The sequence below is a fragment of the Miniopterus schreibersii genome (genome assembly GCF_964146895.1).
Source record: "Miniopterus schreibersii genome assembly, chromosome: 18".
Taxonomy (NCBI): domain Eukaryota; kingdom Metazoa; phylum Chordata; class Mammalia; order Chiroptera; family Miniopteridae; genus Miniopterus; species Miniopterus schreibersii.
In genome coordinates, this window is record NC_138121.1 from 2,130,324 (window position 1) to 2,145,862 (window position 15,539).

The 15,539-nt window shown below is 56.8% G+C and overlaps 1 protein-coding gene across 2 annotated transcripts; it reads right to left on the minus strand.

Moving 5' to 3' along the window:
* Positions 1-305: 305 nt before the first annotated feature.
* CACNG7 (calcium voltage-gated channel auxiliary subunit gamma 7) lies at positions 306-13,957 on the minus strand. 2 transcript variants are annotated; one of them, XM_081118348.1, is made up of 6 exons: positions 13,854-13,957; positions 11,036-11,260; positions 10,314-10,400; positions 9,797-9,937; positions 823-968; positions 306-569 (listed from the first exon to the last, which is right to left on the minus strand). In XM_081118348.1, exons 2-6 carry the CDS (start codon positions 11,229-11,231, stop codon positions 348-350), a joined length of 792 nt encoding a protein of 263 aa, XP_080974474.1. In that variant the 5' UTR covers positions 11,232-11,260; positions 13,854-13,957; the 3' UTR covers positions 306-347. The 2 variants fall into 2 exon arrangements, with proteins under 2 accessions (XP_080974474.1, XP_080974473.1); XM_081118347.1 differs by having other exon boundaries at positions 306-605.
* Between the last annotated feature and the right edge of the window lie 1,582 nt (positions 13,958-15,539).

Genomic DNA, 15,539 nt, shown 5'->3' on the forward strand with positions numbered 1-15,539 from the left:
GGGGCGGGGCCTAGGGGAAAGGGGCGGGCAACAGAGGGGGAGGAGCCATCCAATGGCGTGGAGCGGCGGGGGGAGGGGGCGTGGCTACAGGGAGGGGAGGAGTTATGGCGGGGGCGGGGCCGAGGCGGGGGCGGGGCCGAGCGCGAGCGGAGTCCTCCAGGGGGCCCCTGAGCAGGAGGAGGGGCTGCTGGGAGGGGAGGGGTTATGGAGGGGCGGGGCCGAGGCGGGGGCGGGGCCCAGCGCGAGCAGAGTCCTCCAGGGGCAGGGAGCCCCGAGGAGCCGGGGGGGGGGGGGGGGGGGGGGGGGGGGGGGGCCCCCAGCAGGGGCAGGGAGCCCGAGCCCGGGCCTCAGCAGGGCGAGGTGGAGATGTGCAGGTGGTCGGGGTACTTGATGGCGGGGGGGTAGTTCTGCGTCATCTGGATGGACACGTCGCTGGAGATGTCCGAGGGGCTGCGGCCGCGGCGCCAGGCCTCGGGCTGCAGGAACTGGCCCGAGTAGTCGGAGCAGTCGCTGAGGCGCGGGCGGTAGAAGGCGGGGTGCGGCCGGTACATCTCCTCCTCCGCGTAGCGCTTGGTGAACAAATACACGGACATCACGCCAGCCCCCTGTGGCGAGGCAGGGTCAGGGTTCCAGAGGCCGGCGCCTGGCTGACTGTACCCCGAGACTCAGATCCCAGGCCCAGGTCCCCAGCCCCCTCCCGCAGAACCCCGAGGCTAGGTGCTCGGCCACCACTCCTAATCCAGAGCCTACGCCCCCAACCCAGGAGTCGGGCCCCCCGGCCCCTCCCCATTCAAAACGCTGGTATGGGCCCCAGGACATCACCTCTTTGAGCAGAAAGGAGGAAGCGGCGAAGGCAAACGACCACCCGTAGCGATAGTGGAAATACTGCTCGGAGCTGCTGGGCCTGTTCATGACCTCGTCGTTGATGCTCGAAATGTAGAGGACCAAGCCCACCACCAAGGAGAGGCCTGGGGGAGCAGAGGGGCGCCCTTGCTGGTTAGCAGCGGACCCCTTTCCGCAGCCCCGCGCGCCCCTGTCCCTCCCACCGCTGCTCTGTCCCTCCCCTCCCTACTCGGGCCTGGATGAACTTCTGTCTCTGGAAGCCCCTTGTGTGCTGGGCCTTGGCTGGGTGCAGGGATCCCAGAAATGAATCACCCTCCTTCTCCCTGACCTCAAATTTGTGTCCAGGAGCTCACGATGTCACGGGGGAAGGCAAATATGGCCATTGGTCAACAGGCAGGGTCAGGGGGAACCAAGGAAAGCTTCCTGGAAGAATGGCCCTTGTCCAAGAGCCCCCATTATACTGCTCTAGGCACAGGGACCAGCAGGGGCAAAGGATGGCTTAAGGAGGCTCGATTCCCGGTCGGGGCACCTGCCGGGGGTTTCGGGCTGGATCCCCGGCAGGGGGCCTGCAGGAGGCAGCCGATCAATGACTCTCATCATTGATGTTTCTCTCTCTTTCCCTTCCTCTCTCTGAAATCAATAAAAGATATATTTTTTTAAAAGAAATGAAGATACAAGTCAAAATGGGGTAAGGCAAGGAAGAACTCTCAGGTGCTCAGGTGCAGTTTAAGCTATTTTACAAATATACATCATTTCCCAGCTTTGTGTCCTGAAGGATTCCAGAAGCAATGTCTCCTCAGCAGCAACGAGCATGCCCATCACCCAGATTTTGGTCTCTAATATCATCCTTCACTATATAAGGAGCGAGGGCTCCCAGGAGAAATAGCTAACTCGAAAGCCTGGGGAAGTGACGTAAAAGTGTACACATGCCACGAGGTGAGGAAGTGCTGAGAGACAGAGAGACAGAGAGACAGAGAGATGGGGGGGGAGAAACAACAATGTGAGACACAGAGACACACTGGCTGGCGGCACACCAGGGCTGGGGATCAAACCTGCAACCCAGGTATGTGCCCATGCCTGCGAATGAAACCCACAACCCTTTGGTGCATGGACCACAGAGCCACACCAGCCAGGGCCACACTGAACTTTTTAAAATGTGAATGCATACTGATATATTGCTAAAATAAATCTAAGTAAAGGAGAGAGAATTCTTTGCAGAGCTAGAAAACACCATTTTGCAACCTTAGCAGTAACGTCGACTTCCCCTATTGTAAAGGAGCCTGACGAGGCACCAGCTTCACCAGGGGCCGGCATCACGAGCGGCAGGCAGACCCACACCGCGGCCTCCCAGGGGGACCCTGCCTCTACCGCACTTGCGTAGCCTTCCCGCTGGGGGTGCGGAACCTGCAGCCGCTCCCGAGGAAACTGGGGCACCGTACCACACAACCGCTGCACCCTCCAAAAGGTGTCGACACCAAAGACAATTTTTTGAAAGGCACGGGAACTATATGAAAGATTAAAGGAGACGGAAGAGACGCGGCGACAAGGAAATACGAGGCGTGATCTTAGACTGGATCCCAAATCAGGTGGGGGACAGGCTATGAAAGACGCACTGGGACAGCTGGTGGGACGGGAACACGGACTGGGTGTCGGCTCCAGCGCTGCATGAAGGGCGAGCTCCTGACTGATGGTCGCACTGCGGCTGGGAAAGGGAGGGCGCAGGGCTGAAGCGTGTAGGGGCGAAGTGCTTGAACTTACGTTCAGGCGGTTTCACAGATGGATACACAGATGATATAGATGCGTGATGAACAGATACTAATACACAAATACAACGGAGAGGGAAACGGATGAGAGACAATGATGATAAAGTTTAATATGTAGGTATAGATAAATAATCATTAGATATAGCGAGATGAGTGACAGACATGAAAGAAAGCTGGATAGATGAGAGGTAATAGGCAAGCAGATAGATAGATGATAGATAGATAGATAGATAGATAGATAGATAGATAGATAGATAGATAGATAGATAGATAGAGGCAAATGTGCCAAAATGTTAAAATTTGGTCTAGGTGAAGGATATATATGAGTCCACTGTATTATTTTTGCAACTTTCCTGTAGGTTTAAATTATTTCCAAAATAAAAAAAATTAAATAGGTATCCCTAAGATTTAGAAGTAAATACAGCGTAGGGAAGATAGTCAATAATATTGTAATAACTTCGTATGGTGCCAGGTGGATACTAGAGTTATCAAGATGACGACTTCAGAAGATATATAAATGTCTAATCACAGGGTTGTACACCTGAAACTAATATAATACTGCACATCAACTTTAATTAAAAAAAAAAAAAAAGTATCCACAAGGTGCCAAAGTGTTACCCGCAGGTTATTGATTCACTGTCCGGAGAACAATGTCCCTTTTCAAAGGCGAGCTCCGATGCCGACCCCCTTTACCAAGCGTTCAGACTCTGTGCCCGACGCGATCTACTCCCCGCAATAAAGGCATAACGAGCCCAGCTCCTCCGAAGCTTCCTGCCAAACATGTTTAACCGGAGCCTCCGCGATCTAAGCTGGTCTAGACATAACTTCCAGGTCACAGAAAACACAAGGTAAGAGGAATAAATTAAATGATGCCACGAGGAACCGATCAAACAAACCCAGGGCGTGGGCTGCTCCACAAGAGAACAAAGGTAAGAGCCAACCAGGGAGAGCCAGGCACGGCTACGTCTCCGGGGTGTGCTGTCGGGCGGGAACAGCACCGCCCATCCAGCAAGTATTCTGCTTGGTAACCCTCACCCGATATTTTTTCCATTCGTTTTTTTAAAGAGAGCGGGAAGCAGTGAGGGAGGGGGAGAGAGAGAAACAGCGATGTGAGAGACACACGGACTGGCTGCCTCCTGCACGCACCCAGCACAGGGCGGGACTGAACCTGCAACCCTGCGGTGAGCAGGCCGACACTCTAACCACGAGCCACACCCGCCAGGGCTATAAAGTATTTTGGCAGAAAAAAATTTTAATTAATTATACCTAGACCTGATCAACAACCGTGTCACAGAAAACTACAGGGCTGGGTCGACATATTAAACCGCGACACGGGAACGCGACTGGGAAAATCAAGGGCGTGGGAATTCTATAAGACAAATGGCCAGCTTTCTTCAACAAATAAATGGTAAGGTAAAAGCAGGAGAGGGGCTGTTACAGACTAAAAGAGGCTTCAGAGATCTATCCACTGCACACACAAGTGGAACGTGGATCCCAGTTTATAGCAAAGTAACTGTAAAAAAGGCCTTGATGAGGCAGGTGGGGATGCTGAAGGCTTACTAGATATTAAATGATATTAAGCAGCTGTTCTTAATAGTCTGGGCATGATTACGGTGCCGTGATGTCTGTGTTAAATAACAAGATGCTTATTTCCCAGAGAGAGACTGAGATGCTGGTGGGTAAGACGGTTTCACGCTTGAGACTGGCTCTAAAATAATGCGGCGAAGTGTAGAAGGGAGGTACGGCAGTGTGGCTTAAAAAAGGAATCGCCATATGTTGGCAATTGTTGAAACTCAGTGAAGGATACGTGGCATTTCTTTATACTATTCTTTCTACGTTTTTGTAATGAAGTACATTTTAAAAGTCAGCGTTGTAAATAAAATAGTGGGAGAACTAGTGTAGCTTAAAAGAGACATTAACCCAATACTATGTGTGAACCTGGGTTAAATCTTGGTTCTGGGGGAAAGCTGTAAAAGGCATTCTTTTTAAATTTGTTTAAAGATCTCTCTCTCCCCCTCTCTCTAGAAATCAATTAAAAACGTGTGTGTGTGTGTGAAGAATGCTCAGCCATCAGGTCATGCCCATTTTACTCCCTGAATCTCTCCTAAATCTAAACCCCCTTCGGGAACCCAAGCCCGCTGACCCAGCTAAGGCTAATTCTCCATGCCTGCCCCCAAATCAGCGTCTCCCTGCTCTAGAAACTGGCTCTTTCTAACTCCCAAACTGGAGTCCATCCTTTGTTGTCAAAACTCCCCCTTGGCTCCCTCCTATACACAGGAAAATACTCATTCCTCAGCCTGCCACCCCCGGCTCCGGACGCCCTGACCCTGCTCACCACGCCCGCCTCGCCCCAAGTCCCATGTTTCACGTTACGGTTCCAGAAAAACAAACGTTGTCCATCAGGAGGGCCAGGAGCAGGGGTTGATGAGAAGGAAACAAGCGCTTACAGATGCAAAGGCCTGGCCTGTAGATTTGCTCTTAGCCGCTGAGCATCGCACAGAAACGACGTCAGCAGGCGGGTTCTCCTTGCCCTTTTCTCCTCCCTGGCCATTGCAGAGGGACTCTAGCTCTCCAAAAATAACCTCCTTCCCCTCTTTCTCCCTCCCTTTCCCTGTAACCCAACTCTCTCCCCACCCCCTGCCCTGCATCTCTTCCAAAATTCCCAGCGCGCAGGAGGCGAGAATCACCTCCACTGGGCGCGGGCGAGACCGCGTTTCAGCACCACGGAGAGCGGCGCCGCGCCCCAGGGTCGCCGCCCGGGGTCGCGTCCCACAGGAGGCAGCGCTCTCGCTCCTCTGGGGAAAGCCTCCCTCCCCCTCCAGCATCATCCGCTTGGGTGTCACCTCCGGCTGGAAGCCTGGTCACCCCCACCCTCCCCAGCACCCTGCTGTGTCAGGGACCGCATCTCCCCTGGGCCAGCGCGCCCTGCCCTGCCCTTATCATCTGTTCCCTCCACAAATAGTTCAGCATGTACTTTGCACCAGCAACTCATCTAGGCTCGGGGGTATTTGTAAAGGTCCCTGAGGCTGCGAGTTTACATTCTGTCGCGCACCCAAGTGTCGCAGGTTCGATTCCAGGTCAAGGGCAAGTACCTCGGTAGCAAGTTTGGATGCCTGGCCCTAGGCGGGGCTTTGTGCGGGAGGCAACCTATCAAAGGTGTTTTTCTCCCCTTCAGCTCTCTCTAAAAAATAATGAAAAAATATCTTCGGGCGAAGATGAACCAAATAAAATTAAAAAATTAAAAAACAAGGAATGGGGTAGCAGAGGGGGCAGGGCGACATTGCACACTGTTGCCAGAGAGACACCGGGAAGAGGGGACATTCCCGCCCTGTGAGAATCAGGGGGCAGGGACTGCCGAGCACAGAGGGCCAGTGAGTGTAAAAGTCCCCGGTGAGGCTGAGGTTTGCATTTTCAAAGGGTAGCAGGAGGCCAGCGTAGCTGGAGTTATAAGCAAAGGAGAGAGTGTCAGTGGGTTAGGAAATGAGGCCAGGGATCTGAGCAGCAGCCAAACCGTGAAAGGCCGGCATGAGGAGTCTGGAAATATTCTAAGTGCATCAAAGCACTGGAGAGTGTAGTGGCCTGCGACCAGCTTCCACGGGTGGCGGCCGGGGGCTGTTCTGAGAGTGGCTGCAGGAGGTGGGCTCTCGTCTAGGATTCGGCATGTCTCCAGTGCCCAGCACCGGGCCCGACCTGCAGGATGTCCCTGTCAGTGCCTGATGAGTGAATAAATGAGCACGGGCACAGAGCACCGCCTTGAGGATCAGGGGCTAATACGGGCCATGCCCGGGAAGCATCCCTCTTATGACCTGGAAAGAAAGGAACCAATGCCATTCCAGCCTCCCCACCTGTCTCTCACCAACCAAGCCGGTCAGCCAGCTGGTTCTATCGCTTTCTCTGGTCACCTTCTTCTATCTCAAAGCCATCCAGCCTCCTTTGTCTTCCCAGCTCAAACCTCATCTGTTACTGCTCGGACCGCTGCGTAAGCCTCCTCGGTTTGCCCGTCTCCCTCTGGTGCACCCCAACACAGGTCCCGAGGGATACCCAAAACCGACTGTGGCCCTGTCCCTCTCCTGCCCCTAAGGCCTGCATTGCCTTCTCCAGGACTGAATGCCAACCCCACCATTTCCCAGACCTTGGGCTACTCCTGTCTCTCTCCCTCTCTACATCTTGGTCTTCTCATTGGGAACATGAGGTGGTTGGACCCAACCGTCTTGTTCTAAGATCTGAGATACTGGTACAGCTTCCATCCTTTCCTCTCCTAAATCGCCTTCGTCTTTATGATTGTACGGGGCAGTATGTGCCGTGGTCAGCTTAACCTCTGGCTGCTTCTGTCTCCTCTGCTGGAAAACGGGAACAATAATAGTGATGTCTGCCTTACCAGGCGAAGAAAAATAAATAACCTAATTGGCATAAGGCACGTCCAACTTCCCCAACCCATGGCACTCAATAGTGTTCATTATTACGCTTGTTGTTGTTACTCCTCCTACTTATGTGTGTAAAACTACCATGTGTTAAAAAAACAAAACTACCACATGCTGAGCAGCTACTATTATAGACCAGGCCCTGGCTGGTCCTTCACACCCATGATCTAGACCAGGCGTCAGCAAACTACGATTCGTGCCACCGAGTGTTTGTATGGTTTGTGAGCTAAGTGTGGTATTTACACTTTTTAATGGTGTGGGGAAAGGGAACACAAAAATTTCATTCCATCACTATTTCTGCCCCCTTTACCCTTTCCTAGCCCCTCCCACCCACGCCTTTCCCTCTGGTAATCACCAGACTGCTGTCCAGGGTGGAAAACACACACTGCAATATACAGATGATGTATTATAGACTCGTACCCCTGAAACCTATTCCCAAATAAAATATAAATTTACAAATGTCATCCCAGTAAATTCAATTCTAAAAATGTAAAAATAAAAAATTTCATGACCCATGAAAATTACACTGAATTTAAAATTCAGGGCCCATAAATAGTATCAGCAGAGCTCAGCCATGCCCATTGCTTCACCTCCGGGTGCTTTGCTACAACTCCACAGCTCACAAAGTCAGAAATACTTGCGATCTAACACTTGCCGACCCCTGCCCAAGACTTGTCCACTCAGCAGTTCCACAGAGGATGGCTGTGGCACACACAGGGAGCATTGGGATTTGAACCCATCTTTCCAGGCTCACAGCGGCCCGTTCCTTCAGCCGCTACACCCACAACCTTGAACGTACACGATGGATACCTTGCGGCGGGTGCATATGAAACAAACTCGAGGAACGAGTTCAGAAAGCGGAGCTCAATCCCCTCCGACTGCTCTGTTGTTACATCAGAGGCCAAACTGACTTCCAGCCCCGAGAGCGTCACTGACCCTCAGCTTGACCTTGGGAAGTCGGGACCGGTGCTCTGGTAGACGCGTGGCTTTTGTGATGAGAAAAACCCTCAATTCTAACCCAGCCCTGCCATTGACTAGCTACGTCTCCTCTTCCGTTTCCATTTCTGTGAAACACAAACAATGGTATTTTCTTTCTAATGTTTTGGGTCGAAGAAATAAAGTCTCCATGCCCCACTTTCTCTCTCTCTAGGCCACTATTTTTTTCCATCTGAAAAAAATGATGAGACCTTTCGCTCTGACACTCCGGGATGGTGACAACCTATGCGTCTTATTTTAGCTCAGTGTCTGGCTCCACATGCTGTGATTCAAGTTCGCGCAGAGGTTGCACCCTGGTTTCCCTGGGAAAAGTCTCGTCAGCGCAGGTTGGAGGCCTGAGGGAGGTTTAGCCTAGAGAGAGCTGGGTGGGAGCAGGGAGGAGACTGGGGGAAGGGTGTTCAAAAATCCACCTCTATTTGCAGAGCCACCACAAAATGGGGAGCCAAGTGGGGGCCCCAGGAAAATGAGATGTACGACAGGGTTTGTTCATAAAATACCAACTGGATTAAAAGGACCCGAATAGCGCTTAATTAAATTATGCTGAGTTCATTTGAATTGAAATGAAGAATTGAGTCAGAATGGATTCGGGTCAGGTAGACCAGATGGGTGGAGTCAAACGTATTAGAGCTGAGTTGAGCGGCCGACCTGACGAGGGGGGCCGGACAGACCAAACTGAGCTGCAGTTTGGAAGAGGGCAACACAGAAGGACTCCACTCCACACCTCAGGCACCGGCCTATGCTGGAATCTTGGGCAACTCCCTGCACAGTTCTGGGCCTCAGTACCCCCATTTTATTAGGTGAGTGCTACTAATAACTCCCGGGCAGAGATGTTATAAGAAGGATGTGCGATCATTTATAGCTCAGAAGATAAAGAAATAGAGACACATACTGAATTCTAGCTGATGACCTGCATAATGCAGTATTTAGGGTAGAGTGTACTGATGCGTCAACTCACTTTGGAATGCACAAAAAATAGTGAGATAAAGCTCTGGCCGGGCAACTCGGTTGGTGAGAGCATCGTCCTGATACACCAAGGTCGCAGGTTCGATCCCCAGGCAGGGCACATACAGAATCAATCAATGATGCATAGATAAGTGGAACAGCAAATCTCTCTCTCTCTCTCTCTCTCTCTCTCTCTCTCTCTCTCTCTCGTCAAAAAATTTTTAAATTAATGATAATAATAAGATAGGTTGATGGATGGGAGAAATATAGATAGATGAACAGATTCAGGACAAAGCAAGTCTAGTCATATGGTAATGGTTGACTCTAAGTAGTGGGTCCATGGGTGTTCAGTCCAACATTTTTCGCCTTTTCTGTTTGAAAATTCAGATAAAATGTTGCACAGGAAATAAAGAGCCATGCAATCTGTTACTTGCTAAAATATCAGGAGTGGTTAAAAATACAGCCTCTGGAGGGAAAATTCATGAGTTTGAGCCCCAGCTCTGCCTCTCACTGGCCCTAAGCAATGACCTCATCTCTGAGTGTTTGTTTCCACATCTGTGAAATGGGGCTATTAATAGCGTTCATCTCACAGGGTCCGGCGTATCAGCACAGAGCCTGGCACCTAATTAGCACCTCATAAGCATTCGCTATGACTCTGCCGGACGGGCACTGCTCCCTCCATCTCACAGAGGAGGAGTGGAGCCCAGAGAGGTCCTGCAGCGCCTCCAGGATTACACAGCAAGGAAGCGACTTTCTTGGTGGAAGAGGGAACCACAGGCTCCTGGAACCTAAAAGAGCCCCCCGGCCCGCAAGTCCTTCCCTTGGGCTCACCTGATAGGATGAAGAAGATTCCAGAAACGAAGGCCAGAATGGTCCTCTGGGGGCGGATGTGGCCGATGTTGCTGATGACGAAGGCGGTGAACACGAGGAAGAGGCTGACCATGGGGAAGGGGGTGGCTGTGCGCACTGTCTCTGGGGGAGGGAGTGAGGGGAGGGACGGGGGTGAGAGGGGCAATCTGGGGCACCCCTCCCCCCTCCCCTGACCTCTCCGCTTTCACCGTCCCGCTACCTCTTTAGGTGGTTTCTCCCCTTTCCACAGACTCTTTCCCTTCTGGTAATTCCGCTACTGGCCCCAGGCCCCCACTCAGGCCACACCTCCTTGGGTTTGACCCCACCCCTGTGTTGGCCCCACCCCGCCTAGGCCCCGCCCATTCAGCCCGGCCCCACCCCCTTCCCCAACCGCTCTGCCTTCTCCGCAGCCCCCCCCTCCCCCGGTCCCCCCCCCCCCGTCCCCCCAGGACCTGCCCTCTGATCCTGCCCCTTGCCTAGGCCCCCAGCTTCCCCTCACTCAGAATGTTCTCCGTGTTTTCCGTCACCAAGTTGATCTCCGGTTCAAGGAAATACTCGGAGGCCACGCAGCGACCCTTCTCCCGACCTGGGGGGGTGATAAGAAGGCAGGGCTGGATGAGAGCCTTCTGAGCTCTGGGGGGGCCAGGGGCGCGGTGCCCAGTGGGGAGACCCCGGGCTGGGGGTGGCTTCACCGAGAGTTGGGGGGAGATGGGCAGAGGTCGCGGAGCGCCTGCTGCCCGCTGCCCTAGCGACCAGGCCCACGGGTGGAGGACAAGGCTCGAACCCTGGGTCGCAAGTGAGGAGGGGCTGTGGGCCAGGACCCCTGGGCCCCTAAAGACAATGAGGCAGTGGGTGGCAAGGTTTCTCGCAGGGGGGGTCTCTGTGGTCGTTGGGCAGCGTGGGTTTTTTATCCTGTTCATTTAGCCCTGGGACTGTCCCGGGGACAAGTTCTGCGCCTAGATTCCCACTTCTAAGGGGGCAGAGGGGGAGACTCTGCGGTTCCCAGGGGGTCAGGCGCCAGGAGATTGTGTGAGCCCTGCGGCTCCCAGATCCAGGGAGTAGAGGGCTAGAAACTGGGTCTCCATGTAGGACTCTGACTCTCCAGGACAGAATGAGGATCGGTTTCTGGATTTCTGGAATCCAAGAGATGGAACCAAGGACGCTTGGGCCCCGCCCAGGCAAGGCAGGGGCAGCTGGGCCCAGGGCAGGCGAGGTCCGCACCTGCGAAGAAGCAGACGCGCCAGAGGCCGGCGTGCAGGGCCATCTTGACCTCCGTGGTCTGGTTCTGCGGCAGCACCGTCCCCTCCTCCATGTACAGCCAGTAGTCAGTGCTCACGGCGATGCCCACGAGCAGCAGGCCGCACGCCCCGAACACGCTGCTCAGCAGGGTCAGGGCGCGGCTGCTGCAGTGACTCATCGTCAGCGGCGGGGGGCGCCCTGCGGGGCCTGAGGACCAGAAGCTGCCCTGGAGAGGCCTGATGGGACCCACTAGACAACTCACCCCCACGCACCCACCTGGGACAGAGGCCCCGGGCCAGAGACACCAATCCCCAAACCTCTCCAATCTGACCTCTGTGGGTTTGAACCAGTGACACCAACTGTTGACCTTCAACCCTAGAACTAGCCTTCCCGAACCTGACACCTGTGCTCTGGCTCTGGGTCCTGATCAGAGACCACACACCAGAGCCCCAGCCCCAGGATAAGGCTTCCAACCATAATCCAGGGACTGAAACTTGACTCCAGCCACGTGTCTGGACCTGGGTGCCAAATATCATGACTTCAGGTAGAAATTCAGTTTCTAGACTCTCAACCCCAGAACCAAGCCCTCCAACATGAACCTTATGCGCCGACCTGAGACTTTAACCATAGACGCTAGACTCCACCAGGATCCCTAAGCCTGAGCCTGGTCCTGTGACTCAGAAGTGATTACGGTGACCAGGCATGCCAACGCTAGGGCCAGGCACACCTTCCCAACCTCAACTGTGTCCTGGTGCAAGCCACAAGCCTTGAATACCAATTTCAACAGGGCTCACGACCTCAACTCCAAGCCAGGACCCAGGTCTCTGGACCCTGAGTGTTGAAACTTCAACACTGGATGCTGAGCAATGTGACCTGTGTAGAAACCCAACCCAAGCCACCCAAGTTTGACTCCATTGTCTCACTACTTTCCCTTGGGCTCTGTCTCTGAGTAGAAACCAGAAATCCAAGTGGGTCACCAACAAAGGACCTAATCCCATGTCCTATACTCAGGCCCTTGACCTCAGGCCTACCTAAAACCTTGAGCACAGGCCCCCACCTAATTAGACTCATATCTTGATCTTTAACACACAATTCTAACACCAAGAACTTGACCCTTGACCTTCTAACTCTGATCCTGTGTCTTGACCTCAATTTGGTACCCCAATCTGAGATTCCAGAACCCTAATTCCCCCCAATCCAAAATCCAGGCAGGCCCCTGAACCAGGGATGCTGGAACTCCATCCCAGACTGCTGGATCCCAAACACTGGGACCCAGGAACCAGGAACCAGGAACCAGAATTTTGGATGGGGACTCCAGAATGTCAAAACCATGATCTGGGAACCACCCCCCAAATTCAGCAACCTAACCAGAGCACCCCAGTCAAATGGGTGACCCTCCACATTGGGGATCAGTGCTCTGAACTCTAAAAACCCCCATCAGGAAGCCCAGGATCCCATCCCCCTCATCCCCCATCACAAGACCCCAGAATTCTCTACCAGGGATCCTGGACTCCACTTCCCATGCCAGGACTTCTCATTACAGACCCTCTTCGACAGCCAACCTGCAACTCTGATCCCCGTGACACTGCAACCTCAAAACAAGAGATCTCCAGCTCATAGCAGGGGGGACCCCCAATTCCAATCAGGAATCTGGAGGTTCCAACAAGGATGCTCCTCACCCCTCTGTCCACCACCCTCACCACCACCACGGACTTTCCCCCTAAACTACACAAGTCCATGATTTGGGGGGCTCAACATGGGATCCCCACCCTGTCTCAACGAGACACCTCTACATCTCTGAACACCAGAGTCCTCATCAGCTTTTAACAAGGAAGGTCAAGAGCCCCAGATGGCTCCCAACAATGCAGCCAAGATTTGAGACCCACTTTTTTTTTTTTTTTTTTTTTAACCAAAATGCTGGTGGCCTTGACACTCTGCCCCACCCCTATAAGGAGTCCGAAACAACTTTCACCGCCGCCCTCCCCCCAGCATCCGCGCCCCCACCGGCCCGGCCTCCCTGAGGGCTCAGGGGTGGAGGCTGGCGGCGCTCAGACCAGCTTCCCTCCCATCCCCCGTCCCATGGGCTTGACCGCCAGCTGCCAGCTCCTCTCTGGGTCGGCCCAGCTCGGACGCAACATTAAAACCCAGTCTCCCGGCTGCCTGGGCCCGGGCGGCTGACCTCAGCTCCCCCGCGGACCGGCCCGGGGGCCGTCTGCCCTCCCCCTCGGGAGCCCCTCCTCCGAGCCCCGTCCCGCTAGCGCCACAGGCCCGCCCGCGCCCTCCGCTCGCCGTCGGCCCCGTCCACCCGCGGGGACCCTCCCCCAGGCCCGGAGGTCCTTCTGCGCCTTCCCTCCGGCCTCTCCAGGACCCCAGCCTTCGCATCCCCCGGGCCCCTTCTCCAAGCCCAAGTCCAAACTCCATCTCCTTTCAACCTCGGGGGAGAGGGGGGGCCGTACCCCCGCTTTCCGGGGGCCCCTTCCCAGACTCGCACCCTGCTCGTAGCAGGCCAGGCGCTCCCCCTCGGCCAGGACCGCCTCCCTCGAGGCCCCGGCCCGCGCCCCCCCGGGGGCCCAGGGTCTCCGCGCCTCGGACACGACGAGCAGGGTTGTCCCACTCCGGACCCTCGGACCCCGTCCTTCGGGATTCCCGAGGCCCAAACGTCCCTCCTTCCCCCATTGCCTCCCGAGCCGCCGGAATGCCACCCCCGGAGCCCCTCGGGCCCCCGTCAGCCCCAGCCCGCGCCCCCCAGCCGCCTCGCGGGGAGCCCCCACCCCTTCCCGGAGCCTCCCCGCGCGCTCACCTCGCTCAGGGCTGGGCGGACGCTCCGGGCCGCGGGCCCCGCAGCCGCATGACCGGCCCCGCGGCTTCCCCCGGCCGCCGCCGCCGCCCCCGGGGTCGCCGATGCCCGCGCCCCCCGCCCCCGCCCCGGAGCCCGGCGTCCCGGCCCCCTCCGGGCCTCCCACCCCCCACCCCCCGCGCCCGCGGCCTCACTCGGCGGACGACGCCGGGAGCTGCGACCCGCGGCCCCTCATTGGCTGCGGCGGAGGAGGGGAGGGGCGCGGGGGGCGGGCGGGAGGGAGGGGTGCGGGGGGCGGGCGGCGGGCCTGGAGAGTGGGGGAGGCGGGGGGCCGGGCCGGGACGGAGCCGAGCGCCGGCGGGGGCCGGGGGAAGCCCGCCGAGAGCGCGCAGGGCCCAGGCGCACCGGCCCGGGCTGGGCGAGCCTGCGACCCGCGGTCTGCAGACGGAGGGACACGAGATGCCCGAGAGGGGCGGGGGAGAGGGAGAGGAGGGGCGGGGAGCGGGTCCCAGACCCCCGCCTCCCGGCGCAGGGGCTCTGGGGCGCGGCGAGCGGGGAGGCCAGGCGGCGGAGACGGGAGGCGCAGGGCGCGCTCAGAGGCCGGCCTTGGGCGGAGATGCTGGGACCCAGGCACCTTGAGCCAGGCGGAGCCAGGGACCCTGAGAGGAGAGACAGCGGGGCAATCCTTGGGGTCCCCTGATGGGGCTGGGGCGGAGCCTGGGGTCTGGGCGGCGGGAGGAGGCGGGAGGGGGCGTCCCGGGCCGGGGTCCCCAGAGCAGCAGGCGGGCGCAGAGCGGAGCCGGGTCCTGCAGCCGCCGCGGAGCCGGGAGCCGGGCCAGCCCCCCCCGCCGTGATGTCAGCGGGGCCACTCTTAAAGGGGCAGGCCCCCGCCGAGGGTCGGAGCGGGGGCTGGGGGCCGCGGGCACTGGGTGGGGGCACCGCGGCCGTGCTGGGGGAGACAAGGGAAGCCCTAGTATCCAGCTGGACGGAGTCCCGGAAACTCTAGAAGGACGAAGAGACGCCGGGGGCCCCCCGAGGGGGCCTGCGAAGCTTTGGGGCTCAGTCCCTCTAAACACAGACGTAGGCACACCGCTCGACCCGCCTGCCCCGTCCAGGGACTACATTTCCCATCAGCCCTGGCGGCGAGGGGTCGCACTTGGGGGACGGGTCCACCGCGGTGTCTGCCGGGATGTGTAGTCCATTTGCAGGCTCCCCTCCGCTCGGCTCCCCCCACTCGCAACTGGGTCAAGGGAAGGAGGCCCGGACGGCGCGTCTGCCTGCTGCCTCAGTCTCCCATCCTTAAGCTCCCGGGTTCTGGTCGTTTAGGTTTGTGTGTCGTGGGGTCAGTCCCTCTGATCAAATCTCCGGGTGCCCCAGGGGTAGGCTCCCTGGCTCAGGACTTCCCAGGGTCTGCGTGTCCGTGTGTCTGTGGGGCTTGCGCGGTGCTCTGAGTACGCGCGCTAGTCTCTCTATGCCCGGGGTCTCCCTGATGCTGTCACTGGGTTGCCACCTGCCGGGCACACGTGCCCTGCGGCCTCTCTGGGTCTGTCCCTCTCCATCTCAAGCCGGGAGTATCTTCTCCCTCCTAGCCCTGGGCGCTTTCCCTCGCCCTCCCGCCCCCTCCATTCTCTCTGTTGTTTCTGTGTGCAGTCATTGTCCCACCTCCGCACCCCCTTAGAAGAAAAACAC

Bases quoted from the DNA above. Each gene is read 5' to 3' on its own strand.
- CACNG7 (XM_081118347.1), bottom strand. From the start codon at position 11,231: ATGAGTCACTGCAGCAGCCGCGCCCTGACCCTGCTGAGCAGCGTGTTC. The intron at 10,401-11,035 runs GTGCGGACCTCG...TCACCCCCCCAG, and splicing joins GCGCGTCTGCTTCTTCGCAG to GTCGGGAGAAGGGTCGCTGC. The intron at 9,938-10,313 runs GTGAGGGGAAGC...TCCCTCCCCCAG, and splicing joins AAACACGGAGAACATTCTGA to AGACAGTGCGCACAGCCACC.